This window comes from Clupea harengus, chromosome 13 (assembly GCF_900700415.2).
Source record: "Clupea harengus chromosome 13, Ch_v2.0.2, whole genome shotgun sequence".
NCBI lineage: Eukaryota > Metazoa > Chordata > Actinopteri > Clupeiformes > Clupeidae > Clupea > Clupea harengus.
The window spans coordinates 22,012,442-22,034,029 of record NC_045164.1 but is presented as its reverse complement, the minus strand read 5'-3'; the positions used below and the strand labels follow the sequence as shown (position 1 = coordinate 22,034,029).

Sequence of the window (21,588 nt, the reverse complement as noted above, 5' to 3'; positions counted from 1 at the left end):
GCCCCCCCCCCCCTCGTAAACAGACCCTGGGCATCAGCAGGGCCACTAAACCTCTGACGTCTTCATGTGACCCGAATGCAGATCAGGCTACAGACTTCCCTTAAATCACCCAACAGAAAGCAATCACATCAGCTGCATAGCATATCAGGTCATGGGCATCCATTCATGTGACTGTTGAAGTCATTTAGGCTTTTTTTACTTTTAATGATGGAGCAGCTACGCTAAAACATCTTCGCCCTCTCGCGCGCATGCCATCAACAAGACGTTTATTTAAAGGTAGACGCTGTTTTATAAAGGGCAGCTTTTATTCTCACAATAAAGCCGGTGACTCATTTGATGCCTTCGTCCACGAGGAGGTCACGGGAAGAGCAGAGAAGGTGCCATCCCATCTCAACTCAGATTCATTAAACCAACTCAGTTATGTAGTGGCTGCTTGACCTGACACTCAAGGAAACAGTCGGCAATAAAAGATTTAAGGTCTATATGATGCCGTGACGTAAATCCGACAGAAAGACGATTGGCAGGAGGGGGCAGTTAAGATTCACATGGACAACAAAGAAAGGGAAGAGAAGGGGGGTTAAAAAAAACCACTCCCCCACCAAAGACAGCCATATTTAGCCAGCCAGTGGCAAGATCGGGACAGGTTTATGCCACACATACAGACAGAGCCAGTGGTTACAGTATTTTAACTGCAGGATTAATGGGGTGGCAAGGGGGGCAATAAATTGATAATATAACCACTGAACACACTTGCCAGCACAATTAAGATAATACAACTGGAAAAAGAGGGCCAATGAATCGCCGGAATAAAGAGCGATGTCGCCATTACGATGACACACTCGCCCTTCAGGCTGACGGGGGAAGCCGCCACTGTGCCGTCGATGGCGACGGTGATAAAGCCACGAGGAACGACACCATAACGGACAGGAGAGACAGCTGCTGTCATCATCTAACATCCAGGAACCTAGCAGCTAATTTATCAGCCACGTATAATATCATCATGAGCTATTTGGCAAATGTATATTGCTGTACAAATTCGCTACAAAGCTTTTCGTATATTTTACCCAAATTGAGGCCCTCGTGTTAAAATACTCATAAGCAATGCACTGCCATGGCGTAGATGAGACACATTCAGAGGACATGGCAGCAACACTGCCTGAGGGGGCGTGGGTCACTCTATTTGGCCAATAGATTCTTTTTACTCCTCATCTTGTGAAACGGATTCACAGTTTAACGACACATTCCATATTTACCTCTGTGGCACATCTGCAAACAAACCCCCAGCTTTACCTTTCATTTCACTCACCCGTTTCCGCACACACACACACACACACACACACACACACACACACACACACACACACACACACACACACACACACACACACACACACACACACACACACACACACACACACACACACACACACACAACAACAAAACATCTCTGAGCAACAGCTCCGTGTCTCTTTAATGCAGTCTTGGGCTTTGCTCTAAATACCTCAGCTGGATCCTTCAATCAATGCTGCTGCTGCCGCTGCCGTCGATAATTAATCCCGTGTCCCCGCTGAAATAATGGAAGTGGGTTTTATTGCATCATTATACAATTTATTTATATTAGGCCAAAAAAAAATAAGAGTTGTGGGCTGTCTCTCAATCATGTTAAGTGCTGCAGTGAGGAGGATGAGGGGGGGAACAATTTTAGTGTGTGGCTCCGGAGCCATTTTTTACCTCTTCAAAAGACATTTTAAGCCCAACTGCCACGGCATCTGTAATGCGCATATTTCTTCATTCTTGTCATTTGCGTAACACACAGAGCTACCGAGAAACAAAAAAAAATAGAAGAGGAGGGAGTAGCATAATAGGAAAGTGAAAAATGACACAGGGAGCGCCGTAATTAAGATTAAAGAACTCACACAGATAGTTAATGAAGATACATACCCATATTTCTCAAACACAATGCTAATTACAGGCCTAAGATTCCATTAATCGTTCATGAATTATTAAGCTCCATTAGTTAATAAAAGCTGTGCGGGGAGGAAAAATAATACCAGAGTGAATTGTGGGGGCATTCTAGAACAGGTCAAAAAGACCCACAGGGCTCTCTTATATGTCTGTGGCCTCGAAGAACGTTCCGACTTCAGGAACAGGCATACAGCTCGGATCAAACTGTCAGAAGCAGGGTTTATTAAGGCCAGTCCAAATCACACACTATAAAGTCAAAGTGCGGGAGCCTCCATGTGTAAAAGCACACATACAGTAGAGAGATAAATAAGAAAAGAGAGAGCAGGGGAGTAATAAGGAGAGAGGCCTGATGGTCACTGGGTGGTTTATGTCTCTGCTTTGTGTTCTTCCCTAATTGAGTATTGATTCAATTACAGTACATGCTCTCAATGGAATCTCTGGGTTGTGCCACAAGACCTATGGCCGCCCTGGATGGAGACTTAAAACAACAAGTGCATTCAAACAGCCATCTAGTGTCTTTACGGGCGGAATAAAAACACACTAAGTGATAGGATCAGCTACGGCCGCACATTCGTCTGAAATGTGACCAGTCAGTGACACGCTCATTCCATCATTTACTAATTCATAAAGTGATTACATACGACTTTTACATTTTCATTGCATTATGTCATAGTATAAATACTGATGACATCCACAAATACAGCAGCGACATTTGATTGCGATCTTCAAGCATGCATACTGTGCAACCTCTCATAAAACAATAGGGGGTAAATAAGTTGTATCATTTGCTAAATTACAGCAGAGCACATTTTTTTTTTTAAATCTTCTGTTCAAACAATTACGTGAGTGCGTGTTTTGTTGCCTGGGGTGTATATTTCTCACCGTGAATCACAGAGCAACAAAGAGCAAATGAACGAAAACGAAACAAAGCTCAGCGGCTCAGCTCAAAGGCCTCTGACGGCTGGGATATGCTCACGAGCAGAACGGTGGGGGGGATGGCGAAACGTTTTAAAAGCTGTTGAGCACTTCCTGTGAGTGCCCACGCAGACCCCCCCACACCAGAGTGGAGAAACCTAGAAGGAATTTCACCCCAGATTGAAGAATCAATCATTAATGCATGACCAGTAATGATCCTTGGAGCTGGCATTATTGGTAAATTATAATGGATGATGCTTGTAAAGTCTTCCTACATGAACCTAATCACCAGCACCACTGCAACCACCCGCCCACCCCTCCACACACACACACATACACACACACAGACACACACACACATCCACCCCTCGGCCAAATTAAAGCAGAGATTCGTGCACTAAGGGAGCTCTGAGGCCTGACGGGGCTGTACAATTGATTTTCTTATTTTCATCTGTCAGGCCTTCGCTCCAAAGAGTTTTAATTCTGAATGCATTTATTAAGCCCACTGTTTAACCAGCGTTTAAGAGAGGAAGAGAGAGAGTGAGGGAGAGGGAGAGGAAGGGGGAGGAAGGAGGGGAGGGAGTGAATGGAGGAGAAAAGCAAGGAGGAGGTATCCTGTGCTTCAGGGATGGTGCGGTCTGAATGGCACCTGTCAGGGCATGATAAATGACCCCCTCTGCCCTTCAATTCCCGACGCTGTCAGTCAACACGGGGTCATTAATCTTCATCGCGGCCCTGTCAGGCCAGGCCAGAACACCGCGGAGAGGCTCCGGGATCAAGACACCATCACGTCTGCATCTGCCTGCGGAGGAGGACGAGAGAGAGAGGAAGATACAGAGAGGGAGAGAGAGAGAGAGGGAGAGAGGAGGAGAGGGAAAGAAAACAAGGAGGCGAATAGAAGAGAAACGTAGACGACAGCTACGACCAAACGGCCAAGTCTTGGACTATAAAACGATATTCTCATTGTCAGCATAATGCTTCATTTGCATAATTTATTATGATTCACAAACGGTGACCCCTCGCACCCCGCACCCCTTGCCCCTAACCCCCCCCCCCCCCCCCCCCCCCATCCACACCAACCACACACACACACACACACAGACTGACTTGTGTATGTCTCTGAGGTGAGAAGAGGGGCTGCTGGGAAGGGAGACAGATGGGGAACGGGCCAGGGGCCGCCAGCTAGGAGGACTCAGCACCCAGCGCTGCCTGGCTCATCCTCCGCGCACCAATCAAAAGCCTGGCAGTTCAATTACAGAGTAATAAAGGGACATTCATCATTCAATTAGGCATCTGTCAAGGATTCACAAAAGGGGAAGGAGGAGGAATGGGCAGAGCGAGAAAGAGAGCGAGGGAGAGAAGGAAAGAGAGAGAAAGAAAGACTTAACCTTCCCACAGTGGAAAAATAAATGTGGACGACAGCTGCTTACAAGTTAGGACGTAAAGGGGGAGCGAAAACAATATTGGAAAAAGTTAATTGCCGCACTATGCAAGTGACAGTGTTATGACAGAAAACCTTATAGATAATAAAATTAGGTTGTGAGGTTGATGGAGTTAAGAAGGAAGGGATCTGAAATCAATTTGATAATGATATAGATGGCACGGATGATGAAATATATACCTTGTCTGAGTGATGAGAGAAAGTACTGGGCGTTAGAAGAACTTTATTCTTGGCATGCGTTGTGCAGAAAGAGAACTCACACCAATACAATCACTTGTCAACTCATGACAACCCCTTAAGAGTCATGGGAACTGTGAACAATAGCATGGCATCACAATAAAAAGCATTTTTGCACAAGGGAATAGGTAACTTTTTCACAAGACATTATTAATGGAAGTCACATCTTCGGGTTAACTGGAAACTGGAATGCTACCCAGTGTCTTATCTAAATGCACTGGAACAGTTCAATGCTGAATTTAAACAAACGGTAGCAATAGTTCATCACAAAGGGGAGAGAATACATTAATTGGTAAACCCAGGTGTCTGTTAAATCCCATCGGGTTGAACCCCGTCTCTGCTCCGGCTCAGCCCCTCAGGTCCCTGGGTCCCCAGCCAAGAGAGTGAGACCTTGTAAATAATATATCAAGATAAATGATAATTACCCTGTTTTTGTTCCCGCCATTTAATGAGTGCCATGAATAAAGGATGAACAGAGCTCACAGTGTTTCTGTTAGCATGGCTTTGATGCAAATGCCCTGTGTCAGTCCTGAGCACCGCTAAATGTGAGAAAAATTTTGAAAACAGCAAAAAAAAAAAAAAAATCAGTTGCCAAAAAAACTGAGAGGTCCTGTGGAGCGCATTTTGATACATCCACCGCAGTCGTAAAAACAAATAAGGTGGAACATGCTGTTTCCATTTCCACAGCTTGATACCTTGCGGTCTGCTCCCCACAGCACTCTGACACTCTTAATCCAAACAAAAAGCCAGGTCAAAGAAATTTGCTATAACACTAGGCCCGAGTGAAATCCAATCCAATAATTGACCGGGGAACAAGTACGCCGTGAGGCCTATCTGGAGGGTGCTGTGCCTAATGCAGACCTCAGCTCAAGACCACTCACATCACGTCTCCCTAATGTTAGCGTTACAAATCGCTAGTTACATCATATCGGTTTTTTTCCATAGACAAAATGATACAGTGGGATACATATGGGCGCTTAGATGCAGTTCAAGAAATTTGCCGTGTTTCTGGAGAGCTCTATAACAAGCATTCACTTACAGGGGGTCTCTGAGTATTTACCACTGGGCTAATCCCTTAGAATGATCAGCTCTCTGTTCCTTAAAAGCAGCGTTTGTTGCTCAACCCCCCCCGCCCCTACCCCACCACCCCCTCTACCCCACCCCACCCCCGAGCAGGCAGGGCAGTGACGGTGGTCGCCTTGTCCCTGTCAGACTTCAAACAACCCCTTTGGACGGGTACGGCACATAGGCGTCCCCGCGAGACGCCTGATTGAAATCCTGGCAAGCAGGCCGAAACATCTGCTTCAAACAAAAGACATCTGCATATTTCAGATTCGGTTTTCATAAATTAGAGAGATGCAACCTGCCAAAGAGTCAGACGAGGGAGGGCCCGCTCGCGGATAATTAGATAAAGTTTACAAGCTTTGGAAAGTTGGAGATTTGCATGAAGCAATGGGACTCACCTGGGGTGGGGGAACTCCCAGGGTAAAGAGGAAGAACATGTCTGCCTTTCCCACTCACAATTCCCTGTCACAGCAGGGAGACAGGAATATGTATTCTTGTGTGTGTGTATGTGTGTATGTGTGTGTGTGTGTGTGTGTGTGTGTGTGTGTGTGTGAACACATATCCAAACACATCTCTCTTCTAGCTACAGCAGTTCATATTTGTTCTCAGACTCAGTAACATTGCATAATGACAATCATTGCGTAAAATAATCCCTGTTCAGCTGTACTTGCATTTACCCAGAGAACACAGACATACACAGCAGGCATACCATTTAAAAAAAGAATGGCTTAGACAACGATTTGTTTATAAAAAAGCAGATATTCAGATATGAGTTTGTGTTAAGATAAAAACATTTTCAGGCAAAAAAAAAAAAACAATATTAGCTCTGACTTCCTGTTCTGTAATCGTTTTATTTTCCTGCCGAGCCCTGAGCCTCTCCCCTGGCCCTGGCTGCTAGCCGCCTCTGTCAGTCCCTTGTAATGCCTTTATGAGGTCAGATAGCGGGCTGTTGCTCTTGTAAAAACCCCTTCAATAATTCAGTGAAGTCAAGTTCTGCTTTATCTCCTACTTGTTCCTGGGCCTGCCTGGGAATAGAGGGAGGGAGGGGAAAAGGGAGGAAGGGAGGGAGGGAGATAGCTAGGAAGTGAGAGAAGGCAGAAGGGAGGGGAGACAGGGAAATAAAGGAGGGTGGAGAGATTGTAGGGAAAAGAGAAAGAGAGAGAGAGAGGAGCATTGTGGGTATGTCCCTCACACAGTCTGCCTGCTGCTGGAGTGTCTTTTCAGCAGTCCTCCTGCCTCTAATTACCAGCCTATTTACATCAGCAAGCAGCGATATAAATAACCCAACAGCTGGTGAGAGGGGGAGGAAGATGAGACAACACCATACAAGAGAGGAGCACAGCGATCTACAAGAAAATGTCCTTTAGAACAGACTTAAAAAAAGAAAGAGTCAAGCTCATCCTCATTCTCCTGGGTGCTTCGCGCTCCTCACAGCTCTGTTGTGACAAATAGCAGCTATAGTGGCTCTAAAAGGGGGCTGCGTATTGGGTGTGTAAGGGGTGTGCATGACATATCGAAAAGGGGAAAAACTGTTGACAAAACTGAATCCAGACGACTTCCAGAAATACATCTGCCAGTCACAATCCCTCACAGCCGAGTTCTAACAAGCGCCACGCACTAGCAAATGTAAAAAAAAAAAAAGAAAGAAATACAGCAACGCATGCCACATGTTTTTTTTTTCTCCATAATAATGGAAATCCGGCACAATTTAGCCCATTAAACGTCATCTCCTAGGGAGAAGATCAGGCGAAATGTAATGTACATTGTGACAAAACTCCTCTAAACAGCTTCAAATTGGTAAGTGATTTTATGGACAACGTGGGAGCGTTATAATTACTTCAAATGCGGTACCACTGTGGTGCGGGTGCTAATCTATGGTAATTGCAGGTTACTGAGTCGGCATGGTAAGTGTAATGTCTCCGGGATTTCAGCCAAAAACACACCCTTCAAAGTTAATTTCACAACTGGTTTCTTCCTTCTTCCGATCCTGTGAACAACAAGGGAGCTGCACTGCAGTGTGACAAACAGAAACAACGGGGGAAGAAGTGGCTTCAGTGGCAGTGTCTGAGTAATGTAACTTTATTCCGTTGAAACAGAAATGGTTCACCCCTGCTGCTTTGATTATACTTTTTGAACGATGGGGATTTGTGATGAATCATGTAGCATGTTTCCACATAAACTAATAAAATATAATCAACTTTTGTATAATGCCAAATTGATCCTTCATTACGGCTTGACATTCTTTGATCTTGGGGACTCTTTCCCATTTAAGCATTACCAATTACTCTGATTGAGCTCAACTAAGGAGGATTTCTTGACATTTACTGTTAGTGAAGTAAATGGTTTCCTGCAATTAAGCCTTTAAATTACAGTAACTACTCCCCCTGTAAGTGCTGAGTTCGTCTGATCTGGTGTTTGTCAAGAGGCAATTTATTTCTTCTTCTCTCTATTGGTCTTTCGATAGACACACAGACCATGCATTGTCATCATACTTTCTATAAACATACACATTTTAAGCAATTCGAATTTCCACCTGATGAAAAGTAATTCAAGCTCTTTCAAATTAACCTTGAATAATCTGTATCTATTTTAACAAACCAATGACCAAATCACAAAGCTGTGATGTACCCACATAAAATGGTTAGCATTTTTGCATTTATTATTTTTTTCTCCAAAATATGCCTGATTTCACTCTTTCATTTTTTTTTTATTTTTAGACCAAAGATTGTTGGACCTAAGGATTCTGTCGGCTCAGAGAAGAATGTAAAGCAGACGTTACGTCTCGAGACAAAATATTGGGCGAGGAGCAGAGGTGATGTCTGAGTATGTGTGTGTTGGGGAAGGGGGTGGGTTGCATGTGTGTGTGCGTGTGTGTGTGTGTGTGTGTGTGTGTGTGTGTGTGTGTGTGTGAATGTGTAAAGGAGGGAGGGATGAAGGGCTGCGTCCAGGGATTTGCTGATGACAGGATGCAGGAATCAGACTCCAGTCCCTCCCGTTGTCGGAGCATCCAGCGAGGGTGTCTGCCATATGCTCATCGTTTCCAGGGGAAAAGGAACCAGAGGATAAAAGCGAAGGCAGCTACGAGCCTCCTTCACTGTGTTCAAAGCCCGCATGAAAATTACTGTATACATGTCTGCAACAGAGGCCAAGTTTAGATCAAAGCCATCTGAGGAAAAAAAAAATGTGGGGGGGTGAACAGATGAGAGAGTATATGAATGAAATGTGAGGGGAGTTGGGTGTGTGTGTGGCGGGAGTGGTGTGTGTTGAGGGGAGGTGTGTGTGTGTGTGTATGTGTGTGTGTGTGTGTGGGGGGGGGGGGGGTCCTGAGACTGAGTTTGGGGCTGAGAGTATGTGGGCTCTGAGAAGTGAAAGCGGAAAAAATGATGACAAATATCCCCCGTTGCAATAACGCTGCATGCACAATCCTGATCCTCCAACGGTCAACCACAAATAATTTGCCCTTGATATTGGATTCAGGCCTGACCATGTGCCCACTGAAATAGCTAATTTTCCTGAGCATGAACATAGGAGCTTTTTTATGTTTGTGTGTGTGTGTGAACAGCATTTTTGTTTGTAAACAGCATTTGTGTAATGCGTAGCTTTGGTGACAGAGATGGCTTACACAGTTTTGAAAACACATGGGACTACACATATGGTTTTGCGTGTGAAGAGTCTTCTATTTTTCTCCAGGGTCTGGAGAGCGAACTTGCATGCACCTATGTCAACCTGACAGAAAAAGAAGGAGCAAGAGAGCCAGGAAGAGAGAGAGAGAGAGAGAGCGAGGGAGAGAGAGAGAGAAGACAGAGAGAAAAAGAGAAGCAAGGTGAACCGTAGAGGCAGTGGGAAGGCTCTCACTGTTTCTCTCTGCCGGCCGAGAGGACCACGTGTCCCTGTCGCTGTCCGGTGCCATCTGGCCCACTTCCTGTCATCCCTTCCCCCAGGGAGGGTGACCCGAGCAGGGCCACGCAGGGAGAGGCACCCGCCACCCAGCGCCACCCAGCGCCACCCTGCACCACCCAGCACCACCCTGCACAAGCAGCCTGCCCAACCCGCGGGGTGCATATGGCCAGAGAGAGGGTAGGAGAGAAGGGAGGAGGCAAGCAGAGAGGGGGTGGTGGTTGGGTAGAGGTTGGTAGGGGTGGGGGGGGGCGAGGGGGGGGGGGGGGGGGCAGGTTCCCACAGAACCCAGCCATGCCCACACTTGAGAGAGCAGAGACAATCTGAGAAATATTTCAAACAAGCCATTCTGATTAAATGCTGGAGCCTGTTCAGGCCCATCTGGTTTTTGGGATGTTCAAGAGGGAGGCGAAGGGATGTTTGGTTTCATCTAATAATTCTGAAATATGGCGTTCTCTTGCAGCAGGCTCCGAAACGCAGTGCATTCTGTTCAGAGTTTGGGAAAATAACGTTTAAGAACAATAGATGAAAAAGAAAAAGAAAACACTCACGCTCACAGATGAAGAAAAACAGCCTAGCAGCCTTCCTTTAATCATACTACAGTCTTCAATTCACATTTCCAGTTATGATTCTTGTGTGTGTGTGTGTGTGTGTGTGTGTGTGTGTGTGTGTGTGTGTGTGTGTGTGTGTGTGTGTGTGTGTGTGTCTGTCTGTCTTGTGGCTAACATTCCTTTTTGAGAAGCGATTAACAACATTTCAGATATCCGGGGTCTGCTTCCATTTTAGGCCACATCAAAGCAAGCTGTGTGCTAAGACTTTCCCCTTACGCATCACTCCCCCCCCCTTTTGCGCTAATTTAAAAAAGGAACAAATTACAATTGGTTAACGGCAAAACACCGAACAAATTAATCTCAATGTCCCACCCATGGCCTGCATATTCATATAAATATAACACGACTGTCACTGCGGCTTGAATTTATTGGTTTTTCCACCGCTCGCAAATTAAGAGTTCCAATTTATGAATATTTTAGCACATGTGCACTCTGCAGGACATTTATCACAGGGTTTGCTATTATAAACAGAATAAATGAGCAGTCAAGCTGCCACACAGCCGGACGTTCCTGTGGGCAGATTAATGAGGGAGAGGTGCGGCAGGCGAGTGCACAGGCAGGCCCAGCGCTCTCGTACGGGAGCTACACCTCACCTCCGCTGCGTCTCCTCTCAGCTCCGCTCCTCTCGTCTCGTCTCGTCTCGTCTCGTCTCCCCCAGCCCTGCAGTCGGTGAGAGACAGGAGGGGAGGAGAGGCGGAGAAAGAGAGGGAGATGGTGTGAGAGAGAGAGAGAGAGAGATGGAGAGAGGAAAGAGAGAAGGAGACAGAAGTTCGAAAGAGAAAGAAATAAATGTAATAAAAAAAGAAAGATGAAAAACGAATAAAAAAAAGGGGAGAAGAGGAGAGGGAAGGGAAGAGAGTGAGAGAGAACGGGCGAAAGGAGAAGTGCAGAGAGAGCGAATGAAAGAAAGAGAGTGAGAGAGAACGAGCGAAGGAGAAGTGCAGAGAGAGCGAATACAAGAAAGAGAGAGTGAAAGAGAACGAGCGAAGGAGAAATGCAGAGAAAGAGAATGAAAGAAAGAAAAATAGGAAATAGTAAGACATTGATGAAGTGAGTGGAAGAATGAGAGAGGAAAAAGGACAGTGGCTTTTTCCACCTCATCACTCCTCCTACACAGGCTTCACCCCCCCCCCCCCCCCCCCACACACACACACACACACACACACCACCACCCTCCCCATATCACAGTCGCCCACTAAACCATCCTCATATGGAGAGCAACTGAGGCCTTCCCTCAATCTCCTTACACCAAACTTATGCACTGCCTCTATGTGCAAATACAGCCTTCACTGACACCATGTCAGCAAAGGAAGCTAATTCATAAATGATCTTTTCCTAACTCTGCATGCATAGGACAGGGTAAACATGCTAATCTGACTGATCCCCATTTCTCCAGCACAAGCTCTTCAGTCAGCTCAAAGCTTTGCCTTCGCTAGAAATAGAGGGCATTCAGTGTCGAGTGGCAACACAATTATATAATTTAACAAGAGACTCACAGAGTCCCCTGTGAGAGAGAGACACTAGTCAGTATACTACAACCCTAGTCAATATACTACAAATGAAAAGAGTCATGAAAACTTGAGCTGTCACTCTCAAGTGCCTCCTTTTTTTGGAATCCCGCTTTCAGGGAGTATGTGCACTGTGGCGGCACAAAGTAGCATGACTCTCCACACATCCACACACACACACACACACACACGTATACACACACACACACACACACGCACGCAGGCACGCACATACACACACACACACACACATCCCCACAAACACACACACGCACACACACACACACACACACACACACACACACACACACACACACACACACACACACACACACACACACACTTTCCCTCAAAAGCTCAAGCTGCGGAGAGGAGTGTGATGAGTTTGAGGGGAAACTGGCACGGACCCGCTTCCTGGACTCCTTCCATATCAGCGGGCTGCGCCACATGCTAACTGTCATCCTCGCAAGGAAGCTCCTGCCCTGCAGCAGAAGGAGGAGGAGGAGGGAGGGAGGGATGGGAGGATGAGATGAAGGGAAAGAGAGAGGGAGGGCAGGAGGGGTGTGCCCAAGATAAAAACGAAGAAGGCCCTCAGAGGTGATAATTATTTTTGCGGACACCATTCTGTTCGGCAGCCGATTCGGGGACCCCGGTGGCTGTGCTCGCTCACCTGGCTGCACACCAGCTAATAGCCCCACCCCTGCCCAACATACACAAACACACACATATGCATGCATTCACACACACACTCACACACACCCACACACACACACAGATCAGATGGAGTGCACACTACCACAGGCAAACATACACGTACACAAACACACACACACACACACACACACACACAAACTCACAGACACAAATACACACAGGAACACTAATGCACCACCAGACACATGCCCAATGCCAAACCTGCATACGCAGATCAGAGGAGTAGTTGAGCTCCACTCCTCCCTGCCACCACCACCGGATTCCCCAGCTCTCTCTCTCTCTCTTACAGACACAAACACCAGCAGCTGCTGTGGCAATTAGCCATGCGCCACATACTTTTTACAACAATGCTCTCCTTGGTGATATCCACAATTAGCCACTTAATTGGGTCTAAACAACCAAGGCGGAACAAATAAACGCAGGAGGCGCACAGAGAGAACTTAGGCTCGTTTGCCTTGGCTCTTAAAGAATCTCCCTCGCTCTCTCTCTCTCTCTCTGCCTCTCACTCTTTCTTTCTCTCCCCCTCTCTCCACAGCCTTTGGCATTTTGCCTCCTGTTTGCCGAGTGGCAATGGAAAACACTGCATAAGGTTGACATCTCATATTCAAATCGAAAGTGACATGTATATGTGCCCTTTTTTGCCACCTCCTGACTACCGGCTCTGTGAAATGCTAACATTTGGTGTGACAGAGGGTGTGATGGTGACTTTTAGACATGGTGCAGTCTGTGGCCTTGGGCTCCTTCCTCTCAGTAGGTGATATGACATGCACAGCACACTTGTCACAACAATGAGAATACCCCTGTATCACCAAAGCTCATGACACGGAATAAATGGATCAATTAAATAATTACCCCTGCTAATTTCAACTGTCATGATCCACTGTTTCCATCCAAGACACGTGCACATTTCTTGTGAGCTGTTTTTTTTTTTTTTCTTGTAAATGTAGAATATGGTTCCTCTGAATGTGGAATATGGTTCTTCTGAACATGGAACTATTTTAGCATTGCCTCCCGCTGCTATGCATCAATGGGGGTTGGCTTTGAGGAATCACTCGGTTACAGTCAGTACATAAGAAACAAAACACATTTCCCCCCATGATGGAGTTCCTAGTAGACCACACATTTAAACCACATAAGTATCAGACACAGGTCAGCGTAACCAGTACTGACCCTCGCTTCCGCATAGTCTAGTTTCCTATGGCTCTTCTGATGTGGCCATTCGGAAACAGAAGCTCTTCTGGGCTCTTAATTGGACAAACTGAACAGACAAACTGACTGCTACCGACATGTTTTCTCAGCGGTCTATGAGTGAAACGAGCCTGTATTCAAGCAATCCGTTGCCTCTCGTGTGCGAGTACTATTATTTTATTTTGCCTGGGAGTCAAGCTCAGCAGGTAGCCTGCCTGTGGTGAGTGCTGACAGAGGCGTCCGCTCCCCCCACCTCCCCCCACCTCGTCCACTCCAGCAGTGGAGACCCCGCCGTCCTGCAGCTGAGCAGCACAGCGTGCCGGCATCAGCACTCCTCTCCTCCCCTCTCTTCTTCTCTCCACTCCTCTCCTCCCCTCTCCTCCCCTCTCCTCTCCTCTCCTCTCCTCTCCTCTCCTCTCCTCTCCCCTCCCCTCTCCTCTCCTCTCTTCTTCTCTCCTCTGCTCTGCTCTCTATCTGCCTGGCCATCTCTCTCACCCACTCAAACACATGGATGCACAATGAAAGCATGGAGGCACCATCTAGTGCTTTATTTAGGCAAAGGCTCTGTTGTGGACAAATTCATGGGTTTTGAAGAAATCAGAATTTGCTTAGCCAATATAATTTTTCAAGTTTAATGTCATACAATATTGTAGCGTCAGAGCTGGGTTCTTCAAAGAAGATAAAGTCATTTGCTTTGGTTGGCCTCAAGCCTTTTATTCTGAAGCACATCAAGCAGGAACCACAGATATACAGTAGAAGGGCAGGAATGGGAGACAGGTCTATTCTCAACATAACAAAGACACTGACAGTGCACAGATAACTCTAACTAACACAGGGGCTAACACACACACACACACACACACACACACACACACACACACATGGGTAAAAGACAAAGCCTCACTCCCTGTGTCCGATTCGGGGCGAGCCAAAGGCCAGTAGGGTACAAGCCGGCCTCGGTGGAGTACCACCACCCTGTTCCATTTGATCTGCCACACCCTATCCTCAAAGTCTGACAGTCTTTCAATAACAGTGCATGGACCGACCCATTGACTTGTTTCTTTAGGCGAAACCCCCTTTTTACGCTCAGGACAGAAAACCCATACGTGTTTCCTCAACCTGGCAGCAGGTGTTACAAGCCCCACTCTGGTCGGGAACCGCATCCCACTCTGGCCACTTGGTGAAGTAGTCCATGGCCACGAGAATGTAGCGATTCCAAGTCTCTGTAATTACGCACATGGAAGCTCCACTACCCCTTTGCACATTACAATATGATACAGGGATGAGGTGTAGCGAATAATATATTTTTCAGTGTATATATAGGGTAAGCTGTAGCCTATTTCATAAAATAATAATATAAAGCAAATAAGCCACATTTAAAAAGACAAAATAGCCAAATAGCACGTTAGATAAGCAAACAATTCATCTCTTCACACAGTGTTACTCCACTGGCATGTTGGAGTGCTGAGAGACGAATGTTCCAGCTCCAGCCCTGAACCTTATCCAGTAGACATTAGTAATGCTCCTCGGGGTTCATCTAAAATGACGGAGATTAATGACCAGGAAGCCTCCAGTGACGTGTTTTCAAAGGTCTGTTTCCGTCCGGGGATAACTGAGCCGCATAGGGTTTCACAATACGATTAAATAGAAATATTTTATTGGTGACCTAAAGTGTCGAGTAAAACACTGAGTGGATAAATGCTCTGGGAACGTCCCGACCGAGAAAAAAAAAAAAAAACATGGGTTGACAAATGCAGTCGGCATTGGGTTCCAGGTTTGAAGACTCAGCCAAGTGTGAAATCATAACCACAGGACTCGTAGGTGTTAAGAGAAGAGGGTAGAAAGCTTGAAAGCTGACGATATGCACAGCTACTGTGGGTCTACCCTCAAGCGATGATCTTACCACGGTCCTATTATTTTACAATGATCTAGTTAAAAAACAACATTGCTTCCCCCCAAATCTTTTCTTCTAGAAGATTTGTTCTTATAATTGGATTATTTCCTTTTCATTGTTTTTCTACCACAATTCTGAAACTGTGATATGCCACATGAGGTCTGGTGTTTCTGCTTGGGTCCCTAACTTACACCCAAATACATGTCTCTCCTATTGGACACCAAATGAATGGTAGAGTAGTTTAATGCTGCCCTAGTATATCTGGTTGGGCCAGATCCGTTTGCTCCACAGATACTCGACTGACTACAGTACGTGACCCCAGGCTGTAGGATCAGCCCGAGGGCCTCCTGTATGGGCAGGGTCGTGACCTCTGATGTAAATAACCTCTTCAGAGCACTGGAGAGGGAGGTCAGATCAGTGTGAGAGGGGAGGGATCTGTTACACTACCTCCATGTTTACAGAAAGCAGACTGAGGAGGTTTAGGTAATTCTGCTGGCAAAACGTTCTGTTGTCACATTTTACTGATACGGGTATGGAACTGAAACACAGAGATGCATGTACAGGCTATAAACTCTGTGGTCACTTCCCCTTGGGTCACTTAATCTAGACATTTACAAGATATTTTTGTGTTCAAACCATTAGCTACCAAAGCATAGATGCCATTTAAAAAATATATGTTTTAATAATTTCAATAAATAGCTAGGCCTACTTGTGTCTATTTTAAGAAATAACGTTTACCACGGTAAGCCAAACTATGGAATGTAATGATGAACAACCATTCACAACAAATTGCTTCGCCTAGAACATTGTAAGCATTGGACTAGACATGCCACAGCGGGTAGTACCTTAGCTATGTACCTTCATGTGTGTCCATGGGTAGTACCGCATCTCCTTAGCACCACTCACACACTCCGGAGTACGGTAATCTCGCAGGACTTCACACGTGAACAACCCATGGGTCTACCGTCCAATCAGATTGTTGGATCGGTAAAACGTGGACCAAGATGGCGGCGATGTGATGCTTCTTACCACAACAAAAGTTACACATATTATTGTACGTTTTAGGATCTCCTGTAACATTTTCCCCGTCAAATCATGAAAATACACAATACAACGACTACATGTTTTCTGTCATACCATGGAAGGCAAGAAAAATCTGGCTGCTCGAAGGATGCCAAATGAGGCTGGTAAAACTTTGCAACGTGTAAGGTTGTTCAAGCATTCCCATGAACAAAATAGCGTTAAAATAAATATGACAAAACATAGACAAGTAAAATGTCTAAAACAAGAACCATCACCGTTCCCTGGTACATCGCATAACCAACGCAAAGGTAAGAGCTCTAAAATGTTGCTAAATTACCGTAGTTTAAATGCCAAGTGGCATACTGGAGTTAGGCACTGCTCCCATTGTTCACATGCAGAAGTAGTCTGAACGCATTTTAACATGGAGTTCATGTTCAAGATAAGGTGTTAATTCACGATAAAGAAAGATCTGATGATTTGTAACACAACCAGCAGTAACTGACAACGTCCTACAAAATGAAAAGTCATACACATGCACATATGAGTGGCAATTGTATCGTCTCTCCACAAAAGTGACATCCCTGCGTTTGTGTCGTCAGCTTTTGAAACACCCAAACGATCAAAGTTAAGATGCAGTGATTCCAGTCGTGGGGACTCACCCGACACAGTACAAGACATCATATGGGAGCCAGCTTCCCCACCATCTGCCTGGAATGGCAAGTATTTGTTAAAGTTGTTTTGGAAGTGATACGATGTTTTGAGATTAACACTAGGCTAGATGTTCAATAGACATGCCATGTTCCTGGTTTAACCAATATCCCATTATTATTATTATTATTATTATTATTATTAACATTATTTCTAAGAACCCTGGTCTCATATATGCCATGTTTTTCTGACTGCTTATAAATGTATTTGCAGTAAAGGGACCCAAGAAGTCTCCCGAAACAGAGCTTTTGGACATTGTCAATAGAATCGCCCCAAAGGTCAGTAAAAAACAGTGTCTACTACATAACAGTTGTCTACGTCAGTGAAGTAAGTGTGTTGCATTATTTTTGGCCTTGCATTTGTTAATTTTTTTGAAGGAACTCAACAGCAGCTTTTTAGACTGCAGTACATTAAGTTGCCATGACTACATTCATCTCTTGTAGGAGGGAGGCCATGAAGGCCAGGACCCTTCCGTGTTCCAGTGGTTTGGGGACGGGACCATCCGTTGCACTCCAGAGGTTCCAGAACCTAGAACCAGGCGGATATCCTCACGGTGTGTGAGGCCTCTCAGAATTTGTCATCACAACGTGATGTGTTGATAACAACGCGTAACACATTACACCAATGTTTATGTCAACTCAAAATAGGACAAAAATCAGTTTTTTTAAGTAGTGTATTTGTGTATTTGGTTTTTGTATCGTATTTATCAAAATAGTATTTGACAGTTGATTCTTATTATATTTGTATTGTATTTTCTTGTACTGCACTTACAGATTACAAGTCTAATAGATTTTTGCATCTCTTAACAGCCAGAACAGTGTGGAGGACTTAAAGAAACTGGCCAGAGAGTTTGACCTGAGGATTAATAAAGAACAAGAGGACAGTGGCCTTGACCATCATTCAGTGTCTCCTGGGCACCTACAGGGGAAGGAGGCAGCCGATCTGGACAAGGAGCTAAATGCCCTCTTTGATGCCCCCACTCAGTGCCTCTCCCGTCAGCTGAGCCAGATCTCCAGTGTATCCTCACAGGAGTCCAAAGCCAACCTGGCATCCGCTGTTGGCAGAGGCGACTCTGCCGCTAAAAAAGACAGCGGTGCCTCTTCCTCCATCACAGACAAAGCTGTGGAGTCTTCCAAGACCGTATCTGGGAAGGGCAACTTTGATGATGACTGGGAGAACGACGACCTGCTTAACGACTCGTTTGTCTTGGAGATGACTCAGAACCCAGTCATCCCCGACGCGCCTCCGGCAGGAACCTCCACTCCGGCCACGGCTGCGCCTCCCCGGCACCCTGTCTCCAAGGCCGGTGACCCGGTAATTAAGGTCAACCCGTCCGTGTCTGCCCGCATCGTTGCCTGTGGACAGGCTAGGCCCATTGGCAGCGGCGCCACTGCAGTCCTGATGGGGCCGCGCTCAAATGGGACGTCCACAAACCCAAGCACTTTCATGCCGAAGCCAAGCAGCCACTCACAGAGCAAAAATACCACTTCTGGAGAGCCGAGGAAGCCTTGTTTCAAAGCAACCGATGTGGGGAGGCATGAACGCAGCCGCACACACTCATCTGTCAGGCAGCAGGAAGCCCAGACAGTGGCTCCAGCTAACATCAGTAAACAGACTAAAGGGCCGGACTCTTTCAATGGGGTCCAGAAAAGTTTGAAGGCCTTAAAAACCCAGACAGTCTCTGAGGATGCGTGGGGTGACGGAGGTGACGCCGATGATGACCTGCTGTACCAGGTGTGTGACGTGGTGGAGCGCCACTCCTCGAGTCAGGAGGAGGCTCATGCTTCGACCGTCGGCTCGAAGCCCACCGACATCAAACCAGCACCGAGCTATACCAGGCAGCTGTCACTGTCACCATCAGACATCCGTGCATCAGCTCAGGCGCACACTGTCTTAACAGGCAGCTGGCCTCCTGCTCAGACGTCGGCCAGCGACAGGCGGCCCTCGTACGGGTTCACCCGTTCGCTCTCTATGCCAAACAACAGCGCCGGCGCCGGCACCGGCACCGTCCGCCCCAAAGTGCAGGCCGCCGGCTTCTCCGGGGGACGTGCCGCTCAGAGCCACACCGCTCCCTCCAGTTTCCACGGACCAAACCAGTACAGGTTCACCCAGCTGAGGAACCCTCCAGCGCAGGGGCCGACCTCACGCTCCTACCAGCCACCGGGGCCTCAGGGGCCAAACCCCACGAGCACCCATCAGGCCACGTTCAAGCGCCATCTGCACGAGCCCAGACCGCTGGCCAACAAAGGTGAGCTTTGTGAGGGGCAGCACCTGCAGCGTGTTAGCTGTGAAATTTCATTATGGATCGCTGCTACGAGCAGATTACTTTAATAAGGATGTTTACTTAGCCCATTAAGTGCCTCGCAATGGAATAGTAGGGCAATATTGCTTAAAGACACATGTCCCAAGGACGAACCTAAAACATAAACTGAGGATGAAAAAAAAAAAATCAGCTGGTTTGCTTTTATGTAGATCCCCAAATCTTCACTTCAGATGTGATTTAGAATTGGATAGAAAAGAAAAACAAACAATTTAGGCCGATGTAACTCATGGTTTGTGATCTCTGTCTCTGTTCCAGTGTTCGTTTCCAACCAGAGGTCAGCGAAATGCTCGGCGGCGGAAATCGAGGGGAAGAAGCAGGAGGCGATCGCCCGGCGGAAGCTGCGAATGGAAGCCTCCCAGAAACCCGCTACGCCGACATAATCCTGCAGACGAGCCCTATTTGTTACACTCTGTGTGTGTATGTGTATATGTGTGTCTGTGTGTGTGTGTGTGTGTGTGTGTGTGTGTACTCTAGACCCATGTTGAGAGCTCCTCTTGGAGCAGTAATGGAGGAGTATTAGATTACCACACTTAACTCGAACTGACATGTGTCTGATCCCTGACACAGAAAACAAATGCGGTCTTGTGTTGGAAACCTCCCCAGGACCTGCTGCTGCTGCTGCTGCCGCTGCTAATGCTGAGAAATCCCCTCCACAGGCCTGCAGATTTGACTGATATCTGATGATCTGGAAGGAGTGTAATACTCCACACAATGCTACATAATGACACAGGCTTGGATGCGGGAGAAAAGCATGTTTACCTTCAGTTACTTGAATATTCAGACAGAGTGGTGGTCTGTTAGAGCGCATCACAGACTTTCCAGAGGCTCTCACACCTGCTAGACCCCCTGGCCCGTGTTTTTAGTTGACCTTTGGCGGCAAGTAGGCAGCCAAGAACCCCCGTCTGAGCTGCTATCAAGGTGAGCCTTCTCAGTAGGACCACTGTGTCTGTTTTGACTTCTGATGGGGTTATGCTGATAGACTGCTCCGTAAGCTTGTTTGACAGATGGACGTAGGTGTACACAGCAGGCTCCCTTTTCAGTTTTTGTGTTTAGTTTTGTTGTCCAAGCAGTTCTAAATGTGACAAGATGTCCTTATTTTCGTGTATTTTTGTGTCCGTTGTTTTGCCTTCCATGTTCACGCTGCCACTTTAAGTTCCCGTTTGCATCATTCACATTTAAGAGAAAACCAAAGACGTAAGCAATCGTGTCACTCGTGCCTCTTCCACTGTAATGGCACCTTGAAAACAAGTCCCACACCCTGTCAAGCTTTGGAACTGTTTTGAAATTAAACTATTCATGTACAGGTTAAATAGCGTGACTTGGATTATTCAGTTTCTGATGACACTTGATAACATCACGATGACATCTACAAACGTCTCATACAGGTCGCATTCATCACCAGGAATTACTTTTTTTTCTGTGTGTGATCAGACAAAAATCTAATCAGTGGAAATGTAATAGCCCTTTTTTTTTATCTCCTGAGCATGTAATGGAGTTGATAGGCTCTCCCCAGCTCTCACACCTGGTGTATTGTCAGGGCTTACAATGTTAGTCATTGTGGGGCCGCGGGGAACGTCTGCGTTCCATTCAAAAAACACACGTCTTGGCCACTATTACAGGGAGCAGAGACCTGTCAGGTGTGTGTGTGTGAGTGTGAGTGTGTGTGTGTGTCACACAGGTGTGAGTGTGTGTCTGCACCCAGAATAAAGAACACAGGGCAGGTTGCTCTGCCTTCTCCAGAGCAATTACTGTAAATCAAATGTGCGGAGCAATTTGGCATTAGGATGAAGGTTTTTTTTTTTATTACTGTGATTATGGTTATGATGATGACTACAATTTATCCTAACCAGCTGATGAAAACGCAGGGCTCAACAGGTGGTGAGTAGGCTCAATATACTGCTCGGTGATGGATTTTTAGTAATGTGGTGTTAGCAAGCTGCCAACAAAACGGTAATGGTGTTCTACTGCATAATGAGGGCTTGCCTTTTTTTAGGTTCAAATCAAGGGGGGCAATTACTGCTTATTGCACTGGACAGACATCTGTTTTGAGGACTAAGTTTCATTTTGGGGGCGGCAGTAGTTACTTGGCAGTGAAGCAA

The 21,588-nt window shown here is 46.3% G+C and overlaps 1 protein-coding gene across 1 annotated transcript; it reads left to right on the top strand.

Moving 5' to 3' along the window:
• Positions 1 to 16,430: 16,430 nt before the first annotated feature.
• etaa1b (ETAA1 activator of ATR kinase b) lies at positions 16,431 to 20,799 on the top strand. The gene is made up of 6 exons (XM_031579422.2): positions 16,431 to 16,766; positions 17,058 to 17,174; positions 17,380 to 17,444; positions 17,610 to 17,719; positions 17,976 to 19,414; positions 19,745 to 20,799. Exons 1-6 carry the CDS (start codon positions 16,574 to 16,576, stop codon positions 19,867 to 19,869), a joined length of 2,049 nt encoding a protein of 682 aa, XP_031435282.1. The 5' UTR covers positions 16,431 to 16,573; the 3' UTR covers positions 19,870 to 20,799.
• Positions 20,800 to 21,588: the final 789 nt, after the last annotated feature.